This window comes from Trichomycterus rosablanca, chromosome 8 (assembly GCF_030014385.1).
Source record: "Trichomycterus rosablanca isolate fTriRos1 chromosome 8, fTriRos1.hap1, whole genome shotgun sequence".
Lineage (NCBI taxonomy): Eukaryota > Metazoa > Chordata > Actinopteri > Siluriformes > Trichomycteridae > Trichomycterus > Trichomycterus rosablanca.
The window spans coordinates 34,418,364-34,442,669 of NC_085995.1; the positions used below are offsets into that span (position 1 = coordinate 34,418,364).

The window sequence follows — 24,306 nt, forward strand, 5'->3', positions numbered from 1 at the left end:
GTCATGGTCCTGTGGTGGTCCTGACCATTGAAGAACAGGGTGAAAGGGGGCTAACAAAGCATTCAGAGAAACAGGTGGAATACAGTCAGTAATTGTAGAACTACAAAGTGCTTTTATATGGTAAGTGGAGCTGATAAAATGGACAGTGAGTGTAGAAACAAGCAGGTGGTTTTAATGTTATGGCTGATGGGTGTATATCTGAAACAATACATTAATTATACATGGTGGGCGGCACGGTGGCTAAGTGGGTAGCACTGTCACCTCACAGCAAGAAGGTCCTGGGTTCGATCCCCAGGTGGGGAGGTCTGGGTCCTTTCTGTGTGGAGTTTGCATGTTCTCCCTGTATCTGTGTGGGTTTCCTCCCACAGTCCTAAGACATGCATGTGAGGTGAATTGGAGATAGTAAATTGTCCATGACTCTGTTCGATATAACCTTGAACCTCTGTAATCATTTGGGCTCTTTGAAAGAATCTGCTGGTGTAAAGTAGTGACCGACCACTTCACACATGTTGGAGGCAGAGATGGGGACTCGAGTCTGTGACACACAGCGACTTCAGATTAGTTTCAAATGACTCAGACTCGACTCATGACTCACAAAAAATGACTTGAAGACAACAAAAGTCAGCAGCATGTGTTACGTGTGACAATTATATATATAATCTGACATAATTCTGATTGTGTCATTTTCTGCTCTCTAATAACGCTCCAGTCGTTTTAACCCGCAGCGCACGCAATGGGTAAATGTTCCAGCCAGCTTCCAGTGTAGTGATGAAGCGTCGCTCCCTACTCCCTCTTTTGAATTGAAATCTCACTTAATTAAAATGGTGGAATACCCTACATAGTGCACTTCACTGGAACAGTTGGTGTGAATGAAACGCTCCTACAGAATTGCCGCTAATGGTTGGAAGAACCACTTTCTAAACCAATCAGACCTTGTAATTTTTAGTAAGAAATGCTGTTATTTGCATGTATTTAGTTTGCAGCGTCACACAGATGATGTGTCAATGAAATGTTTGATTGGCTTTGTAACGAGTTCGTGTTTTACTTCACAACCGGGAAAAGTTTGGAGGTTTTTAATTATAAGCACATTTACAAAATAACGGATTATATTCCTAATGGGACACATGGTTATAAATGTAATAGTATCTGGAAGAACATAAGCTAAGGTAAGCAGTGGTTATGGATTTTTTTGCTGTGTTTTGGATTTTGGCCACTGTGCCTGATTTATCGCGCACTTTAGTTTTGCAATGAAAACAAAACGTATCAGTTTAAGCTTTTAACTGGTACCTAGGAAAGTAAAGGCACGAAGTAAAATGGCAAAACACAGTTGCTAATCTGTTGTTGTTTTTATCTGCTTACATATTATTTGTTTATTTCTATGCTACATTTCCAATATATGTTTTGTGTAAATTATATTGACTCATGACTTGACTCGGACTCGTATTTTGTGACTTGTGAACATCTCTGGTTGGAGGAGGCTTAGCATCCCGTGGTTTGTAAACTGAACCAAACGCCTTTGTTCCCCCTGGCTCCCCTGATCCTAAAGTTTTTTTGTTTTGTTTTGTATGGGCTGACTCTTGTTCCAACAACAGGTTACTCTGCCTGTAATTGGTGGTTATTATTCGGTTTGTTGTTCTATTAGACACAGAGACCTCATTTAACTTGCTGTCGATTGTGTTGTGTGGACAGCTGGGATGCTCCTTCACAATAACAAGGCGTAATTGGATTGGCAGGCGATCCAGGCTATACGGTGACCCAGGGGTAATGAGAGCACGGCTTTATCTGGGTTCACTGCTGTTGACAACACACATGCAACACACACACAGCGGACTGGTTCCAGCGTAGAGACGATACAACTGCAATTATTTTGTTCATTTTCTGATTAGGACACATTAGGTGTTTGATTAGTGCCCTTCTGAGTTTTACACATCCTGTTATGAATTCTGTTAATGAATGCTAGTCCATTAGTGCAGTTACATAACACTATTTAGAACAAACATTACAGCAACAGAAGCAATTTCATACAGTACTGTTCACACAGCAGGGGCTCATGGGCTCTGCACAACTTTGTAGACACCTGAGTTACAATGTTAAAACTTAAAATATTTATTTTTTTCATACAATCATGCAATGTTAGCATATAGATTATATATACATTATATGGCCAAATGTACCTTAACACCTAACCATTAGCTTGTTTGACATCCAATACCAAAACCATGGGCATTAATACTGAGTTTCCTTCTTCCCAGTTGAAAATATATCATTTGTTTTAGGGGCAACACAGTGGCGCAGTGCATAATGCTGTCACCTCACATCTCTGGTTTCCTTCCACAAGTCCAAAGATGTACAGCAAGGTTAACTGGAGATAGTTTGTTTGTTTGTTCATTAGGATTTTAACGTCATGTTTTACACTTTGGTTACATTCATGACAGGAATGGTAGATACTCATCACACACAAGGTTCATCAGTTTACAATGTTATATCGAACACAATCATGGACAATTTAGTGTCTACAATTCACCTCACTTGCATGTCTTTGAAACCCACGCAGACACAGGGAGAACATGCAAACTCCACACAGAAAGGACCTGGATCTGTGCGGCATTAACATTACTTGCCGTGCCACCATGTTGCCACAGAACCACAAAGGATCAAACCATGTATGATTTCTTGGGCAGGATGGTAATACTGCAGGTAGCGGTGCCACACAGCTCAAGCATCCTGGGTTTGATTCGTATCTATGATTTCGGTCTTTGTGGAGTTTGGTCTGTTCCCACTAATTCCAATTTCTTCAATTTCTTTCACACCTCATAAAATGACAGTAGATGGACTGACTGCTATAAATTTGACCCTCAAACCCATGACCTTCTTGCTGTGAGGCGACCTTGCCACCAACTGGAGATAGTAAAATTGCATTTAATTTGTGCGTGTGTGTGTGTGTCTGTTTGTGTGTGTGTCTATGAACGAGTGTGTGTGTGTGTGTGTGTGTGCTCTGCAAAGTCTGTAAATTAAATTTTTTAAATTATTTATTTAACTATTTAAATAAAAACCATAAATATTAACTCACACTAATCAATAAACTATCATTTGCATTTTATTTTGCTAGGACAGGGTTGGTCAAACCCTGGTTCACAAGCCAAAAAAAATGGGTCGCAGAGAAAAATAAACTTCTATGTGAAAGCCACCTTGTGGAGGCTTTATGTTACATCTTGTATAGAGAGATTAAGATGGTTGAAAAACCCTGGCTAGGGGATTCCTCAACCCTCAGCACCCCCACCCATGCCTGTGAAACAGAGAGGTTGCCAGATACAACTTGGACTTCTAATCTCTCCTTGACACCCTGTTCTGGTAAGTTAAACTAACTAATCAGTAAACTGTCATGAAGTGAATAAGGACTGAGATAATCTGCAGGCATCATTAGTCTCAAGTAAGATCAGCTGTCATGGTTCTTCTATCCACGAAGAAGCTAAAAAGCAAAAACCCATGCCATTAAAAGAGCATGAATGCCTTTTCTACAGTTACAAAAACACCTTCATGTACCTCAAATTGAATTATTCAAGAGACAAAGAGTTTTTTTTACATCAGGCAAAAAGCAAACAGATCATTCCTCATTGAGAACGTCATACCAACAGTCAAACATGGTGGTGAAACTGGGATGGTGTAGATGCTTTCATTTCTTAAGGCCTGGAAAACTTGCTATTATTGACAGAACCGTAAATGCAACTCTTAAAAAGTCCTACACCCAGTCACTATATTATGATTTGAGTTAAGGTGCAAAACTGGGTTGTGCAACAAGACCAAATGGTCTCAAATCATAAGATACGTAAGTGAGGTCACAATCATTAAGTTTCTGGCAAAAGAATAGATACTTAAATGTGCTAAAGCTAATTTGGTTCACAAATGTAATATAACTTTTTTTTTTTTATAATTATCCCCCTTTTTTCCCCCAATTTTCTCCCCTAATCTAGTCGTGTCCAATTACCCTGAATTCGTCCTCTATACCGCTGGCTAAGGACATCTCTCAACTGACATACACCCCCTCCGGAACATACAGTCAGTACAGACTGCATTACAGACGGGCACTGTGTACCAGGGTTATTATCGTTAACGAAAACGAACGAAATAACGAAAACTGAAATTGAAAAAACATTTTCGTTAACTGAAATAAATAAAAACGGTAATTAAAAGAAAAAACGATAACTAACTGAAACTGTATTTTGCGTTTACAAAACTAACTAAAACGTACTAAAATTATAGATAAAATAGCCTTCGTTTTCGTGTTTGTCTATTTATGAGCTTTGTGAACTGATATGAAATCGATTATTTCCACTCGAGCAGTTTTACGTTAGCTGCCACCGTACGGTACCTCATGCGGTCTTTCCCAATCCGCTCCCTCCTCACTAACACTCCACTACAGAGGGACACTCCACGTGAACGCGCAAACGGAGGCGGAGTGGAGAGAGGGAGTGAGTAGGGAGCGGATTGAGATTGGGGAGATGCTCCCTGACGACACTTCATGTTTACAAAAAGACTGTTTCTTTTTCTGCTCACCACGCTGCAAAATGACCACAGCAAAAGTTAAGTTTATGTTTTTCTCAGATTGAGCTCCCTAATGTGTGTCTCATTAATTAGTTTATATTATTATTAGGGCTGTCGTAATCGCGATTAACGCGTTACATTTTTAATCGCGATTAAAAAAAAATTCTCAAGATGAAACATTTTAATCAAACTATTTTTATTGGGCTCTTTGTGCCACGTAAATGTGTGTCTCTGTGGTTAATTGCATTTCTTAAAAGTGCATGAAGCAGAACGCTGATTAAGAACAATATAATGGCCAGTGATAGCTCAGTGGTTAAGGTACTGGTCTAGTAAACAGAAGGTTGCTGGTTCAAGCCCCGCCACCACAAAGTTGCCACTGTTGGGTCCCTGAGCAAGGCCCTTAACCCTCAATTGCTCATTGTGTTCCGCTCATCGTGTAAGTTGCTTTGTATAAAAGCGTCTGCTAAATGCTGAAAATGTAAATATAAGCACAGGTGGACACGGTCAATTCTGAGACCTTCCCTACACACTTGCTCCCTGCGCCCTATAGTGCACTTAACATTCTTAAAAGACCAGAAAATATACATTACATGACCAGTGAGACGTTAGAAAACAACATTCCTTTTCTTAGAATAGCCCTTTTTTAAGAAAAAATTGTTCTTGTGTAAATTACAAGTGCAGGAAAAACTACGGCAGATACAAAAGGTGCACTGGGGCCCATGGCAGGGGGTCCTCCACAACATGAACTCAACCACTCACCTCACTGCCCCCCCACTGGCTGCACTCACCAGGTCGTTATTATTATATTACAATATTTTCGTTAAGTAAAATTAAAAGAACTAAAACTGTGCAGTAAAAATACCAGAGGCAGTAATCTGGACTTGAAGTGTAACTTCTGAGTGACTTTTAATTCATTCTGATCAGCTATCAGCATCTGCAATTTGTTAAGGGGGCCCAACATTATTTATCGCGTGACAGCCCTAATTATTATGTTCATGTGTGTCCTTTTCAGCAGCAGTTTTGCACACATTTTGCACCTAAGGCTGCTATCTTGTGGACTGTTACAGTTTTTGTGGACAGTTGATTGTTCAGCAGTAATTGAATACATTTTTTAAACTGTATCTTTTGTTGAGTTTTTATTACACAATACTTACTCTGCCCTTTTTGAATCCTGCACCTGAAAAATAACCCAAAGTATGAAAAAACTAAAACTAATACTAAAACTAATAAAAACTAAACTAAAACTAAGCATTAAACAAATAATAAAAACTAATAAAAACTAGCAAACCCACTCTAAAAACTAATTAAAACTAACTGAATTAGAGAAAAAAAAGTCAAAACGAAATAAAACTAAACTATAATGAAAAATCCAAAACTATTATAACCTTGCTGTGTATGGAGGGCCACACCCCCATCAGCATTATTCCTCAGCCCTGTGCAGGCGCCATCAGTCAGCCAGCAGGGGCCGCAGTTGCACCAGTTATGAGGACCTATGATCTGACATTTTACCCCTAACCCCTAACAACAGCCAATCGTTGTTCATGCTGCCGCCCAGCCCAGTCGGAAGGCAGATCTGAGATTCGATACGGTGTATTCAAAACCCCAACTCTGGTGCGCTAGCTGAGCGGCAATATAACTTTTTAAAAATGTATTTATACATCTTTAGTTACCACATTTTTTCAGAGCTTACGTGGTAACAAAGGGCACAAAGTAAAAAAAAAAAAAAAAACATTCTGAACAGGGTGCCATGTCATGTTGCCACAGAACCACAAAGGATCAAATCATGTAATATTTCTTGGGCAGGATGGTAATACAGCAGGTAGAGGTGCCACACCTCTGGTTTCTGTCTTTGTGAAGTTTGGTTTGTTCCCATTGACTCTAATTCTCTTACAAATTATAAAATATGCCAGTGGGTGGATTTGCTAATATGAATTGACCCTAGGAGTGAAGAAGCAAGTTTCAGACTTAAACTCTGTCCATGGTGTTGCTACCCAGAAACCAAGCCCAGACCCACCGCAACCCACTTACAAAGCACTTACTAAAAAAGAAATAAATGCATTATTAACACGGGTGATTAGCACAAAACATAGAATGCTTTATTTGTCATATATACATACACTGATGAGCCATAACATTAAAACCATCTCCTTGTTTCTACACTCACTGTCCATTTGATCATCTCCACTTACCATATAAAAGCACTTTGTTGTTCTACAATTACTGACTGAAGTCCATCTGTTTCTCTACATGCTTTGTTACCCTCTTTTCACCCTGTTCTTTAATGGTCAGGACTCTCCCAGGACCACTGAAGTGGTGTTAGAGTGAAAACAAGGAGGTGGTTTTAATGTTATGGCTGATCAGTGTATAAACATTTACATTACAATTAAATTAGTTTTCTAGGTATTCCAGCTCGTTCGGAAACTGTGATCAGAGCGAAGGGTCTGCCATTGTACGGCCGAGTGGGTTAAGGGGCTTGCTCAGGACCCAACAGTGGCTGCATGGCAAAGCTGGGATTTGAACCCACAACTTTCTGTTTGATAGCTCTTCCCAAAGCTCTACCCACTTGGTATTATACTGCCATGATTTCTATGGAAGTGGATTCTTCTGGAATAATGCAGTGATTCAAATGGTATGAGGGGGGCACTAAATGGTTGGATTAGAATTAAACAATGTAAGTCATGGTTTGGAATTTGCAATCACCAGATCTTAATCAAACTGAAAATCTCAGTGAGGTTTTGGACCAGGATGTTACACAGTATAGAGGAATAATGTCCAGTTATTCCGGGAGAGTTATAGAAACCAGTTTCAGAATCCAAAAGCTGTTCTTAAAGCTGTTTTGGCAGCTCATAGTGGATTGACTCCATAATGTAACACTGAAATTGTGTTGTGTTGGTCTTTCTTTTAATTTGTCGGTCGTCTGTAGGTTGATTAATTGGGAAAACAATTCTAGCACCATGGACAGCGGCCGCTGACTATTAATAAAGAAAACACATTTATTTCTGCAAGATTTCAATTTTTTAATTTACTCCCCCATAATAAACCATACCAGCACCTATTACTTACAGGTACATGAAATCAGTTACATAAAATAAATATGCTTCAACATACTGTGGTCAACAATTTAAGAATGTAAGGATTTATGGTTGTCTTTCTTAAATCTTAAACTTAAACTTTCTGATGACCCTAACCCTGTACACATAGCAAGACTCATTAATACATACTTTAAAATGTTAAGTGTGGAGGTACTCCAGTGCCCCGTAAGCCCATTTTACACCTTTAAGAGTGTTGATTGCAAACCAGACCTTTTCATCCAACTTACTGTAACTACCTGACTTTACAACTGCTTTACTGACGGAATGTGCATCAATTCCTACAGACTGTCGAAAGCCTTCCCAGAAGAGTTGAAGCTACTACTGCCATGATTCCATATTCATTTCCAAGATTTTAAAATTCAATTTTCCCCAATTGTCCTCCTGGTTGAGTCTAATCCAATTACTGGATCGCATTTCACTTCCTCTACTGCTGCTGACCTCCACTCCTGACCCAGGAGAGACGTGACTAATACATGCCCCCTCCAACATGTGTGCATTAGCTGACTGCTCCTTTTCACTTGCACAAGAATCATGCACTGATTTCCATTATCCCCCATCTATGTAAAGGCTCCAGCATAGGTCGTAATTGCAGCAGTTATGGGGAATCCCCTCCAGCACCCCCACCCTCAGACGAGCCAATCATCATCTATTTAGGTGCCAGTAAAAGAGCTGAAATTTGAATGCATGAGTTTGAGATGTCAGCTCTGGTGTACTAGAGTGTTTACCACTGCGCCACCCAAGTGCCTAATTTCCAGGATTTTTAACTAGATTGTCCAGCAAGCTCATGATCAGGCGTCCACAAACATGTGGCCATGTAGCATATATAACAGTTTAAGTTTAACCATCAGCCAATAATACACACCCTCCTGCCACCCAGTACTCGACCGCCCGGGTGCACCTGCTTTTATCACTCACTGGTCGGGCCTCAGGTTGCTTCCTTCATCTAGGCCAAACGTCAGTGTCAGCTAGTTGGATCAGTGGTGAGGAGGTGTAACACTCACACCCGTCTCTCGCTGCCTGCTTCTCGTTTGTAGCTGCAGTGCACTGGATCTCAGCTGATCTCATTACTGCTGGTGGACACCATAAGCACAGTGGACATGGGCCCATGGGTGGATTCGGAAGAAAAGAAAGGAAAGAAGAGCAGAGAAGAGGTAAATGTTTGTTTTTTAGCATTAAGTGGAATTAGTGCCGTCAATTCTGACTCCTGACGACCATAAGGATTGTGTTTCTTCAGTACATACTGTCCTCTGTTTGGGTCTTAGGCTTCTTAATGGCTTGTTAATTATTCCTCTAATTGTATTCATGCATCTTGTTGCTGGCCGTCCTCTTCCTCTTTTACTCTTAACTCTACCTTTTTTTCACAAGTGTCTTTTTAAATGAACTGGTTCTTGTGTGCAAAATAAGACAGCTTCTGTTTGGTTCTCTCAAAATTTTTACACTAAACTTAGATAGAGGACCTTCGAGACTGGGTTTACTCCCCCTTCAGGGCACAGCGGCTACAATCCAAAACACAGCAAAAAAATCCATAACCACCGCTTACCTTAGCTTATGTGCTTCCAGATGCCATTACATTTATAACCATGTGTCCCATTAGGAATAGAATCCGTTATTTTGTAAACGAGCTTATAATTAAAAACCTCCAAACTTTTCGGTTGTGAAATAAAACACAAACTCATTAGAAAGCCAATCAAGCGTTTTATTGACAATCATCTGTGTGACGCAAACCGAATAAATACAAATAACAGCATTTCTTACTAAAAATTACAATCAGAAGGTCTGATTGGTTCAGAAAGCGGTTCTTCCAACCATTAGCGCCAAATCTGTAGGAGCGTTTCATTCACACCAGCTGTTCCAGTGAAGTGCGCTACGTAGGGTATTCCATCATTTTAAGTAAGATTCCAATCCAAAAGAGGGAGTAGGGAGCGATGCTTCATCACTATGCCGGAAGCTGGCTGGAACATTTACCCATTGCGTGCGTTGCGGGTTAAATCGGCTGGAGCGTTATTAGAGAGCAAAAAAATGACACGATCAGAATGATGTTGGATCACACACACACACACACACACACACACACACATACAGTATATATATATATACAGTGTATCACAAAAGTGAGTACACCCCTCACATTTCTGCAGATATTTAAGTATATCTTTTCATGGGACAACACTGACAAAATGACACTTTGACACAATGAAAAGTAGTCTGTGTGCAGCTTATATAACAGTGTAAATTTATTCTTCCCTCAAAATAACTCAATATACAGCCATTAATGTCTAAACCACCGGCAACAAAAGTGAGTACACCCCTTAGTGAAAGTTCCTGAAGTGTCAATATTTTGTGTGGCCATCATTATTTCCCAGAACTGCCTTAACTCTCCTGGGCATGGAGTTTACCAGAGCTTCACAGGTTGCCACTGGAATGCTTTTCCACTCCTCCATGACGACATCACGGAGCTGGCGGATATTCGAGACTTTGCGCTCCTCCACCTTCCGCTTGAGGATGCCCCAAAGATGTTCTATTGGGTTTAGGTCTGGAGACATGCTTGGCCAGTCCATCACCTTTACCCTCAGCCTCTTCAATAAAGCAGTGGTCGTCTTAGAGGTGTGTTTGGGGTCATTATCATGCTGGAACACTGCCCTGCGACCCAGTTTCCGGAGGGAGGGGATCATGCTCTGCTTCAGTATTTCACAGTACATATTGGAGTTCATGTGTCCCTCAATGAAATGTAACTCCCCAACACCTGCTGCACTCATGCAGCCCCAGACCATGGCATTCCCACCACCATGCTTGACTGTAGGCATGACACACTTATCTTTGTACTCCTCACCTGATTGCCGCCACACATGCTTGAGACCATCTGAACCAAACAAATTAATCTTGGTCTCATCAGACCATAGGACATGGTTCCAGTAATCCATGTCCTTTGTTGACATGTCTTCAGCAAACTGTTTGCAGGCTTTCTTGTGTAGAGACTTCAGAAGAGGCTTCCTTCTGAGGTGACAGCCATGCAGACCAATTTGATGTAGTGTGCGGCGTATGGTCTGAGCACTGACAGGCTGACCCCCCACCTTTTCAATCTCTGCAGCAATGCTGACAGCACTCCTGCGCCTATCTTTCAAAGACAGCAGTTGGATGTGACGCTGAGCACATGCACTCAGCTTCTTTGGACGACCAACGCGAGGTCTGTTCTGAGTGGACCCTGCTCTTTTAAAACGCTGGATGATCTTGGCCACTGTGCTGCAGCCCAGTTTCAGGGTGTTGGCAATCTTCTTGTAGCCTTGGCCATCTTCATGTAGCGCAACAATTCGTCTTTTAGGATCCTCAGAGAGTTCTTTGCCATGAGGTGCCATGTTGGAACTTTCAGTGACCAGTATGAGAGAGTGTGAGAGCTGTACTACTAAATTGAACACACCTGCTCCCTATGCACACCTGAGACCTAGTAACACTAACAAATCACATGACATTTTGGAGGGAAAATGACAAGCAGTGCTCAATTTGGACATTTAGGGGTGTAGTCTCTTAGGGGTGTACTCACTTTTGTTGCCGGTGGTTTAGACATTAATGGCTGTATATTGAGTTATTTTGAGGGAAGAATAAATTTACACTGTTATATAAGCTGCACACAGACTACTTTTCATTGTGTCAAAGTGTCATTTTGTCAGTGTTGTCCCATGAAAAGATATACTTAAATATCTGCAGAAATGTGAGGGGTGTACTCACTTTTGTGATACACTGTATATATATATATTAGGGCTGTCAAACGATTAAAATTTTTAATCGCGATTAATCTCAGAATTTCATGTAGTTAATCGCGATTAATCGCATTTTTAAAAATATGTGTAAATGTTATAGAAAAGAAGGATTTTTAAGTGAAATGTTACAATTAAAATGGTGAACACATTTTATGCTAAATGTACTTATGTTAAAAACTGCTGGGACAAGAGAAAACTGTAAGGGAGTTTTTGTAACAGACTTTTCTGTGGTTGTATTGTGACAATGGTTAGAATAGATAGATGGATGGATGGATGGATGGATGGATGGATACTTTATTGATCCTGAAGGAAATTAAAGCCCCAGTAGCATAATACAACAAAACAAAAGCAAACAGAAAAAAAATAGAACCGAGTCTTTCTTGTTATTTACATAAAATGAATAACTGTAATGATGCATAAGGTATATTGCTAGTGTAAAAATTGAATAGTAATTAAACTATCAGATTATTAAATAGTAAAGTGACGTGACAATATTGCACAATTAGGCCAATATAGCCACATATATACAGTACATGCACATATATACCCATATACATACATATTCACACATGTAAATACCCATATACATACATATTCACATATGCAAATACATACACACATACTCAAGTACACATATGCAAATACATACATATAGATACTGTAGTATGGACGTTTCTACACGAAGTGAGTGTGTTTTGACCCTTTGGGGCTTCCATAGTTCATGGACTCGCGTGCTTGACTCAGCTGTGCGCTAACCGGTACAATAACAGAAGTAATAAAATGTTTTCCTCCCGACAACTTGTGAATATAGCGTGTATTTATTTCTTTATTATGCAAGTGCATCACTACAACGCTTAGTTATATTATTTTAACAAACCGCAAATAAACAACGGTGGCAAGTCCGACATTAAAACGTTTGTTCTACCAGTCAAGTCTCAACATGAACTAGAATTTGCGTTAACGGCACTAATTTTTTTAATTGCGTTAAATTGAGATTGCGTTAATGCGTTATTATCGCGTTAACTTCGACAGCCCTAATATATATATATATATATATATATATATATATATATATATATATATATATATATATATATATATATATATATATATATATATAATTGTCACACGTAGCTGACTTTTGTTGTCTAAAAGTCATTTTTTGCAAGTCAGGAGTCCGAGTCATTTGAAACAAGTCCGAGTCGAGTCTGAAGTCACTGTGTGTGTGACTTACAAGCGACTCGGGTCCCCATCTCTCTTGCTGAGACATGACTCCAGAAGACATCTGAAGGACCCCTGTGGTATCCAGTATCAGGACGTTACCAGCAGGTCCTTCAATTGGTATTGTACATTGCGAAGTGAATTGTCCTACAGTGCATCTTCATCTGTAGGTAAACAATGTACATGGTCTTGGAGAAAACAGGACTCATTGTTACTCCACTGTCCAGTTTTGATACCTGCCCATTGGAGATACTTTTGTCAGCAAACAGGAGTTAGCATGGGCACGTCAAACACATACGCAGAAGGGTTTGATGCTTTGTGTGTTGTGACACATTTACCTCATCATCAGTATTGAAATGATCTGTGGTTGGATTCTAAACAGTCCATCTGTTGGCCCGTACCCGTCACCATACTACTCACGTCTTCTGGCATTCATGAATTTTGGCCACCCAAAAACCAACATTTAAAACTGGGTACCCACCATGGCTGCTCTTTGCTGTTTTGGAGATACATAATGATTTGGCTCTTATCAAAGTCGCTCAGGTTCTCATGCCTGATCATATCTGCTGCATCCAACACATGAGCTACGAGTAACTACCATCACCCTGTTTTTTAATACCAAAGTTTTAATGCCACATTTTACCTGCTTTAATCCTGCATACAATTCCTAATGATTTGTTATGGACCGTTAAATGTAGAGCTGAAACAGCCTTCACTCATGAAGACTTTTCACAAGATTGAAGAATGTGTGAGGGAACTTGTGCCCTCTTAGTCAAAAGTCCATTTGTAAATATATTGTAAGAGATTATTAACAATAATTTAATATAATAAATAAATAATATTGAGCGGAATATTCGCTAGCACACCAGCGCTGAGATTCTAAATACCCTGATTCAGATCTCAGCTCTGAACCAGGGTCTTCAAACGCTGTCTTCAAATGCTGTGCAAGGACCCTGGTTAGCAGACCTCTGCAGAAGTGGATGAGCCTCATGTCTGAATCCACCGAGGCACAGGTGAAAAAGAAGAGGTTGAAAGACTGTGCATGTGTCGGAGGGGGCGTGGAGCAGGCAAATATACTAGCCTCAAATGCATCTAGAGATCCTCAGAAGCGAAAGATTAATTGGCTACACTAAATCGGGAGAACAAGGGGAGTAAAAGCATAAATAAATAGAAAACAATAAGTAAATAAATAAACAATAAGACTCACCTGTAAGGCTGTGATTGTAATTGCAGAGTAATCGAGTCAAGTCAAACCCTTAAACCCAGGTTTTATCTGTTTCTATTATTGTGTCCACCACTTGTTTGTGTTATTACCAATACACACTACATACTATTATTAGCATGTAGGTACCCGTACTCTTTTTTCTTCTTTGTTTTTAAACAAATTGTTCATAGAGGACAGAAAAAATGGGTGGGCTTGTCATTCTAATAAGAATCGACACAAATAAAAAGAAAAAATTCAGCCATAGTGTGTGAGCAAACATGAATCTGATAATCTGGTATATAAAAATCAAATGATTAAAAACTACAACGTGGTTAAATTCCTGATTAAAGTAATAAATCAAAAACAGCTATAAATGTTAATCCTGTTGCTAACTCTAATGCTAACTCTCAGCTATGTTGTTTATAGCTCGGTCCTTTTGGGAAACAAATATCACTTTTCACCATGACTATTTCAAATGCAATGCTCTTGCCAAAATGTGCTGTTTCTTTTATACAATTCACATTCACATTCACACACCACCAGCCCTGTACTGTGGGAGGAAACCGGAGCTCCCGGAGTAAACCCACACAGACACGAGGAAAACATCCAAACTCCACACAGAAAGGACCCGGACTGCCCCACCTGGGGATCGAACCCAGGACCTTCTTTCTGTGAGGTGAAAGTGCTACCCACCGAGCCACCATGCCGGAAGTTAAATTTAATTTACAGCTGACTATAAATTATTGTTGATGTCATGTTCTACCAAGAATTGGCAGCTGGGGTAGGCTCAAACCTATGTGGATGAAGTATACACTATATTCCCTCAAAGTTGGACGCATATGTCCTATATCAGGCATGTCCAAAGTCCAGATTGGCCGTGGTCGGATTTTATATGGGTCACATCTTTTGTCTTAAATTGAATGACTTGTGGCCCGCCAGCTTAGTCAAACAGAAAAAAAATCAATTATTGTCACTTTCCGATGGAAAACACATATCTCCACTTTTAGTGGTTTTCACTTTTTTACATGTGTTGATCGTGGGTATAAATCGCTGTCTGTCCATAGCAGCGAATATCAAAATGACTAATGAAAAGATGAAAAATAATGCAAGCTCTTTAACAAGTCTCTGCATTGGCTGCTAGACCTGTCAATTAAAACCACGTATCTCCTCCTCCTTCCCTCTGGTACTGTTTGAGAAAGAAGTGAAACTCGTTTGCTGCGTGATGTTTCATTTATACAGTTTATTCAGGTTATTTAATCACATGGTTGTAAACATGCTTTATATTTGTGATGTTTGTAGTTTTTTAAAAACACATTTGTATCTGATATTTATATGGACTAAGTGTTTACATGGACGTATTAATGAACACAATTGAACTTTTTTATAGCTACAGTGAATAACTTGATTTACAAAGTAAATATATTGTCTGGTAACTTGACTGTTTCAGGTATTTATAGGTTTCTTAATAGATCTATGAAATAATCATATCTGTGTTTTGATGCTTTATTGATGCATAATATTAGATTAACATATTTTGAAAAGCATAATTTCTGAGTTAGCCAGATAACTTAAGACAAAAGAGAATAAAAGACGTTTATACTGAACAATCCTTGACATTTTGCTTATGGTTATGTATGCCAGGAAATACTCCAAAAGTAGCCATGCATTGTTATAGTTTAAACCCAAACCATGTTTGGCACCTGAATGCTTACAGTTGGTTGTTGTTCGCTGTGTGAAAATAAAATGATTAAATAACAGCGTATTATATGCATATTTTATTGTTTGAAATAATGTCATCAGGGACTGTTGGCCCTTTCACATGATCAAATCTGGCCCTCCTAGAAAAAAGTTTGGACACCACTGTCCTATATCATTGATTTTTTACACCTATAGAATATAACTGCAATAAGTGTGACCATAAATTCTTAATAATTCAAAGGTGTGTCCACATCTGCTTATTGGAAATGTGCCATCATGTCACAGCCAATGCACTTTTATTTATACCTTAAAGGAATTGTATGAGCGGCATGGTAGCTCAGTGGGTAGCACTGTCGCCTCACAGCGAAAAGGTCCTGGGTTTGATTCCCAGGTGGGGCGGTCCGGGTCTTTTCTGTGTGGAGTTTGCATGTTCCCCCCGTGTCAGCGTGGGTTTCCTCTGGGAGCTCCGGTTTCCTCCCACAGTCTAAAGACGTGCAAGTGAGGTGAACTGGAGATACTAAATTGTCCATGACTGTGTTTGACATTAAAACTCATGAACTGATGAATCTTGTGTAATGAATAATTACCGTTTCTGTCATGAATGTAACCAAAATAAATACATAAATAAAGGAATTGTACAGGTTTACAATGCTCTGTTGACAGTTTGCCAATAAGAAAACAGCTGGATTTTTACATTGCATCAATATTCTGTTAGATTTTCTTCTCTCAGCTAAAATCAAATGATTCTCTGTAATGTAATAACAGAGCAAGCTGCAAAGCTCATATATTAAACGATTTGGCTAAGCTTTCAGCTCCTCTTGTCGTACCTGTATCCCATGACTAATCCTCATAGCCACAGGAACTCAGAGCTCTAACACTCAGCCATAACATGATCACCTTACCATCAACTGTTTGGTGCAAACTTGTCCGGTCAGTACAGATGCAGTCCAGTCAAGCCATGATCCATTAGCCCATGCAGCTTACTCAGAAGAGGAAACACCTGCTTCGAGAAGCATTCCACTTAGCACTAGCATGAGTGTTAGCATTAGATTAGTCAACCTCAGCAGGCACACTGAGAGGAATTTTGGCCTGTCTATGCTGCAGTTAATGTTTCCTGTAAGGGGCTGAGATTTGAAATAGTAGATTGGCTCATTTATTGGTAGCTGCATTTTGAAATGCATTTGTTTGTTTTGTATTTATCATATTTCTTTTAAAAGAATGCTTCAGCGGTTTTAACGGTGGCTAAGTTTGGTTTGCTAGTTAATAAGTGCAAAATCATTTACATTAGTAGCCTATAGCAGATGATTTTTCCCAAAGAGACTTACAGTTGTGACAATTTGAGCAACTGAGGGTTAAAGGTCTTGCTTAGGGGCAACTTTGCGGTGGTAGGGCTTGAACTGGCAACCGTATAATTACTAGTCATGTACCACTGCCCAGTCCGAAACCCTGGCATATCCAAAAACACATCCCTGGCATATCCCCTGGCATATCCAAAAACACATCCCTGGCAGATCCCCTGGCAGATCCAAAAACACATCCCTGGCAGATCCAATAACACATCCCTGGCAGATCCAAAAACACATTCCTGGCAGATCCAAAAACACATCCCTGGGATATCCCCTGGCATATCCAAAAACACATCCCTGGCAGATCCAAAAACACATCCCTGGGATATCCCCTGGCAGATCCAAAAACACATCCCTGGGATATCCCTGGCATATCCAAAAACACATCCCTGGGATATCCCTGGCATATCCAAAAACACATCCCTGGCAGATCCAAAAACACATCCCTGGGATATCCCCTGGCAGATCCAAAAACACATCCCTGGGATATCCCTGGCATATCCAAAAACACATCCCTGGCAGATCCAAAAACACATCCCTGGGATATCCCCTGGCAGATCCAAAAACACATCCCTGGGATATCCCTGGCATATCCAAAAACACATCCCTGGCAGATCCAAAAACACATCCCTGGGATATCCCCTGGCAGATCCAAAAACACATCCCTGGGATATCCCCTGGCATATCCAAAAACACATCCCTGGCAGATCCCCTGGCAGATCCAAAAACACATCCCTGGCAGATTCAATAACACATCCCTGGCATATCCAAAAACACATCCCTGGCAGATTCAATAACACATCCCTGGCAGATCCAAAAAACACATCCCTGGCATATCCCATGGCATATCCAAAAACACATCCCTGGCATATCCCATGGCATATCCAAAAACACATCCCTGGCAGATCCAAAAACACATCCCTGGCATTTCCCCTGGCAGATCCAAAAACACATCCCTGGCAGATCCCCTGGCAGATCCAAAAACACATCCTTGGCATATCCAAAAACACATCCCTGGCAGATCCCCTGGCAGATCCAAAAACACATCCTTGGCATATCCAAAAACACATCCCTGGTATATCCAAAAACATAACCACCACGCTAACTTAAAACCTTTACATTCATGACAGGAACAGTAGTTACTCATTACACAAGATTAATCAGAACACAAGTTTATATCGTACACAGTCATGGACAATTTAGTACCTCCAATTCACCTCACTTGCATGTCTTTGGACTGTGGGAGGAAACCGGAGCTCCCGGAGGAAACCCACGCTTACACGGGGAGAACATGCAAACTCCACACAGAAAGGACCCGGACAGCATCACCTGGGGATCGAACCCAGGACCTTCATAACGTTAGTTTGCACAGAGCCAAAAAGGCAGATCTTCTTCTGCCTTCCAATTATGGGGGTTAGAGCTTTTAGCTACTCTGCCCCACATCTCTGGAACTTTCTCCTTCTGGACATTCACACTATTGATTCTTTCCCTAGCTTCAAAACACGCCTTTAAACGTACTTCTTTAAACTCACCTAACCTTAATCTGTGTAACATACATACATAATTAATTGATGTTTAAACTATAAGTATTGAAAGGTGTCCTTGAGTGTTTTAAAAGGTGCCCATAAATAAAATGTATTATTAATATTATTAATTATTATTAATATTAATTGAGTTAATTGATCAGTAAACTGAGACTAGGTCAAATAAAGCCAAAGATCTTTTTAAATTAAGATCATAGGCATTATGTGTATGTGTTGTCCAATGCAGTGGATCTGATTCTGAGCTAAAGGCAGGAAACACCCCAATTTATCACAGGGGAGACACACACACACACACACACACACACACACACACACATACACACACACACACACTTTTAAGTAACTCCAGTTAGACTGACTGGATGTCTTTGGACTTGTGGGAAGAAACCAGAACACCCTCAGAACATTCACAATGACACTGGTAACATGCAAACTACACACAGAAAGGAAGGACCACAGCCAGGGAATCGAACCTATACCCTTCTAGCTGTTAGTTGACAGTGCCACAAACTGTACCTATTTTAATTCAAGTAATTCATAGAGAATATAATTAAATATAGTTTATAATCAATTATTAATCATGTTTTAGATATGACAGACTCGTAATGATGGCCTTTGATAGGTTGGCCCGGGTACCTTCCCAATCTACCCATTAAGTCCAGTTTAAGTGGTGCACACACAACTCTTCACAAATTGGCCCTCTAATTCTCTTCAAGACTCCACTGAGGCGAATATGATACCACTAGGAAATGGCTGAGATTGCATTATGAAGGGCAGCAGTAACTTTCCCTGCTATGGAGCTGTCTAAGTGCTGTGGCACAGCCCAAAGCCTACGTGTGCTCGCCAGGGGATAGGATTTCAACTCCGCACCTCACAGATGTTCACCAGTGTCCTGGTGGGAATGGGAGCAGCAAAGAGCAAGGAAATATGACAGCACCCGTTGGATCCGTCTCCAGGCGACCGTACTAGGGAGGGGGAACCAGGAGGACCTGGAAATGGCTGCTCCCGTCGGTTCTTAAAGGAGCTGAACCGCCCTTCCGGACACCCCTGGAGCAGGAAGAGGGAAAAAAAAGGGCTGAGAGCCCCTGCGAGTCTGTCTCCGGCTCGTGATGGGTTTCTTGTGGTGTCCTCGCTGCATGTTATTGAGCTTCCAGTGCACTTTCATCCGCTCGCATCTCATCGAGTCAGAAACTGATTTCTGGTGCTGAGAGCAGAAGCAAAGTACATGAGAAGGTTCCACAAAGCTATAAATAACAGATGCTACAATCGGGTCAAGCTCATGATCATAGGAACTTTATATCCCCCACTTGTTTAAGATCTCAGAATAAAAGATTGATTGGACAGTGCAAAGCTTTGAAAGTAAATGGAATTCTAAGGAACATAAATCCAAAGGACAGATCTGGAAACTCCTAGGGTGGTGTGGAAACAGCTGCTTAAAATGAGATGTCGCGTGGTTAACTGTTAAGCAAACAAAGCGTGAAGCCAACATGGATTCAGTGTTGCCAGACTGAGGGGATGCAGGGCCTGAGGCAGCATGGACTGGAAGCTCTGTCATGTGCGAAGATGGTACTTCGTCCGCCTGCTGTGGCTTTAAGTTCTTCAGGTGCCACAGGGGAGACCAGGACCGCCGAAACCAAAGAGTACAACCTCAGGTAAAAACCAACCATTTCTGAATCCATGTTGACCACAGCTGGCCTTGTGGATATACGGTTATGTTTCAGTTATTAATTGGGCTGGTATCCATATAATTTATGCTTACTTTACTTCTACTGCTTTTGTAAATTGTTGTAAATAGGGGTAGCACTGTCGCCTCACAGCAAGAAGGTCCTGGGTTTGATTCCCAGGTGGAGCAGTCCAGGTTCTTTCTGTGTGGAGTTTGCATGTTCTCCCCGTGGCTGCGTGGGTTTCCTCCCACAGTCCAAAGGCACGCAAGTGAGGTGAATTGGAGATACACAATTGTCCGTGACTTGAACTGATGAATCCTGTGTAACCAGTAACTACCTGTCCTGTCATTATTGTAACTAAAGTGTGTAAAACATGACGTTAAAATCCTAATTAAATAAACAAACTGCTGTAAATATCACAATTACTGACTAAACAAACAAGCCAGTAGAATGAGATAATTACTGGAAGGATAATCTGATTTGTAAGGGTATGTCAATAAAAATGTCAGTAATTCTGTACAGTATAGTGTTATAGAAGTACAATATTAGATTTGAGCATACAGTGTATCACAAAAGTGAGTACACCCCTCACATTTCTGCAGATATTTAAGTATATCTTTTCATGGGACAACACTGACAAAATGACACTTTGACACAATGAAAAGTAGTCTGTGTGCAGCTTATATAACAGTGTAAATTTATTCTTCCCTCAAAATAACTCAATATACAGCCATTAATGTCTAAACCACTGGCAACAAAAGTGAGTACACCCCTTAGTGAAAGTTCCTGAAGTGTCAATATTTTGTGTGGCCACCATTATTTCCCAGAACTGCCTTAACTCTCCTGGGCATGGAGTTTACCAGAGCTTCACAGGTTGCCACTGGAATGCTTTTCCACTCCTCCATGACGACATCACGGAGCTGGCGGATATTCGAGACTTTGCGCTCCTCCACCTTCCGCTTGAGGATGCCCCAAAGATGTTCTATTGGGTTTAGGTCTGGAGACATGCTTGGCCAGTCCATCACCTTTACCCTCAGCCTCTTCAATAAAGCAGTGGTCGTCTTAGAGGTGTGTTTGGGGTCATTATCATGCTGGAACACTGCCCTGCGACCCAGTTTCCGGAGGGAGGGGATCATGCTCTGCTCAGTATTTCACAGTACATATTGGAGTTCATGTGTCCTTCAATGAAATGTAACTCCCCAACACCTGCTGCACTCATGCAGCCCCAGACCATGGCATTCCCACCACCATGCTTGACTGTAGGCATGACACACTTATCTTTGTACTCCTCACCTGATTGCCGCCACACATGCTTGAGACCATCTGAACCAAACAAATTAATCTTGGTCTCATCAGACCATAGGACATGGTTCCAGTAATCCATGTCCTTTGTTGACATGTCTTCAGCAAACTGTTTGCGGGCTTTCTTGTGTAGAGACTTCAGAAGAGGCTTCCTTCTGGGGTGACAGCCATGCAGACCAATTTAATGTAGTGTGCGGCGTATGGTCTGAGCCCTGACAGGCTGACCCCCCACCTTTTCAATCTCTGCAGCAATGCTGACAGCACTCCTGCGCCTATCTTTCAAAGACAGCAGTTGGATGTGATGCTGAGCACGTGCACTCAGCTTCTTTGGACGACCAACGCGAGGTCTGTTCTGAGTGGACCCTGCTCTTTTAAAACGCTGGATGATCTTGGCCACTGTGCTGCAGCTCAGTTTCAGGGTGTTGGCAATCTTCTTGTAGCCTTGGCCATCTTCATGTAGCGCAACAATTCGTCTTTTAAGATCCTCAGAGAGTTCTTTGCCATGAGGTGCCATGTTGGAACTTTCAGTGACCAGTATGAGAGAGTGTGAGCGCTGTACTACTAAATTGAACACACCTGCTCCCTATGCACACCTGAGACCTAGTAACACTAACAAATCACATGACATTTTGGAGGGAAAATGACAAGCAGTGCTCAATTTGGACATTTAGGGGTGTAGTCTCTTAGGGGTGTACTCACTTTTGTTGCCGGTGGTTTAGACATTAATGGCTGTATATTGAGTTATTTTGAGAGAAGAATAAATTTACACTGTTATATAAGCTGCACACAGACTACTTTTCATTGTGTCAAAGTGTCATTTTGTCAGTGTTGTCCCATGAAAAGATATACTTAAATATCTGCAGAAATGTGAGGGGTGTACTCACTTTTGTGATACACTGTATATTGTAATATACACAGACAAGGCATAACATTACGACCACTGATAGGTGAAGTGAATAACCCTGATTATCTCTTCAGTGGGTGGGATATATTAGGCAGCAAGTGAACATTTTATCCTCAAAGTTGGAAAAATGGGCGAGCTTAAGGATTTGAACGAGTTTAACAAGGGCCAAATTGTGATGGCTAGACGACTGGGTCAGAGCATCTCCAAAACTGCAGCTCTTGTGGGGTGATCCCGGTCTGCAGTGGTCAGTATCTATCAAAAGTGGTTCAAGGAAGGAACAGTGGTAGACCGGCGACAGGGTCATGGGCAGCCAAGGCTCATTGATGCACGTGGGGAGCGAAGGCTGGTCCGTGTGGTCCGATCCAACAGACGAGCTACTGTAGCTCAAACTGCTGAAGAAGTTAATGCTGGTTCTGATAGAAAGGTGTCAGAATACACAGAGCATCACAGTTTGTTGTGTATGGGGCAGCAAAAGGGGGACCAACACAACATTTGAAAGGTGGTCATAATGTTATGCCAGATCGGTGTACAGTAAAAATGTTATTAAATTTTATAGTAACAGGCAGTTACTATTTCATTGTTGGTTACAGATTCCTTTTATTTTAGTTTGTCACATGCATGTCATCTTACTGTTGTAACTGTTAATTGAATTATGGTAAAATAGTATGAAATGATTTTGTTTGTTTGAATTGTTAACGTCATGTTTTACACTTTGGTTACATCCACGACATAAACGGTAGTTACTCATTACACAAGATTCATCAGTTCACAAGTTTATCATCAAACACAGTAATGGACAATGTAGTATCTCCAATTCACCTCACTTGCATGTATTTGGACTGTGGGAGGAAACTGGAGCACCCAGAGGAAACCCACGCAGACACGGGGAGAACATGCACACTCCACACAGAAAGGACCCGGACTGCCCCACCTGGGGATCGAACCCAGGACCTTCTGTAAAATGATGTAAATTGGTAAAGTGGTAGCTGAGTGGTTTTGGTACTGGTCTAATTAAAAGACTGCTGTTTTATCTCCCACAACTGCCAGGTTGCACTGCTGGGCTCTTGAGCAAGGCCCTTAACTCTGATTTGTTGGATTGTATTGTAACTGCTTGCGATTGTCACAATATATTATATTAAAATATATTTATATATAATTTGTTGAGGGGGCCCAAAATGTTTCTTTGCACTGGGTCCCATGAGTTCCAAGTTACGCCACTGATCTAAGGGTTTATCATTTGCAATATCCTAATATCTTAACATGCAATAATGGAATGTGCAATAATAATCATTATGTATAATCACTGTGAATTTTTCTGCATATGCAATACTTAAAAACTACTATGTGCAAATTTCGGAATGTAAATATTATTATATTTAATTTTTGATTGAATATAATCCTACATATTTTTTTTACCTATTTTAATCCTACATATTTTCATATTTTTTCATTACTATTTTATATATACTCTTGTTGCTTCTGTGCATGTTGCTTTAATTTCACATAAAATCTCACATTGTAACATTTTAATTTCAGTACAAATACTAACATCCATGTTATTTTATTACAGATCTCATAAAGCACATATAAAGCAAAAATAAAATAATATCTGCTACAGTATTTTACTGTGACGGGATTTTATGAGCTTACACTGCAGAAAAATCAACAGTAATCTGAGCAATAATGATTTTGTTTCTGTGGGAAAAGAAAACACAAAAATAGAACACAAAAATATCCAACAAAGCCACTTCAACACATTATATAGGACACAAAGTTTTAGTCAAGGCCAAAGCCATGAAATGAACATTGGGGGACCATATCTTCCGAGGAAGGATGGGGGTCCTACTCTAAAACATTACTGCCCTATAAACAGCTGATAGGAACACTGCCAGATCCTAAAATCACACAAAGCTAGTGAGTGGAATATGTTTATTTATTATTTTTGCAGCATTATATTGTGTGTGGGGGTATTTTTAGCATAACAGAATATTAAGGGGTGACATGTCACCCTTAATATATATTGTGATAACAGCC

At 40.5% G+C, this 24,306-nt stretch overlaps 1 protein-coding gene across 2 annotated transcripts in view; it reads left to right on the plus strand.

Moving 5' to 3' along the window:
• Positions 1-8,587: 8,587 nt before the first annotated feature.
• Positions 8,588-24,306, plus strand: part of dyrk4 (dual-specificity tyrosine-(Y)-phosphorylation regulated kinase 4) — a 48,601-nt gene continuing 32,882 nt past the window's right edge. For both annotated transcript variants that reach the window (XM_063000105.1, XM_063000106.1), the window contains exon 1: positions 8,588-8,785. In XM_063000105.1, coding sequence (XP_062856175.1) covers positions 8,732-8,785 — 54 coding nt within the window. In that variant the 5' untranslated portion in view covers positions 8,588-8,731. The remainder of the gene's footprint in view (positions 8,786-24,306) is intronic.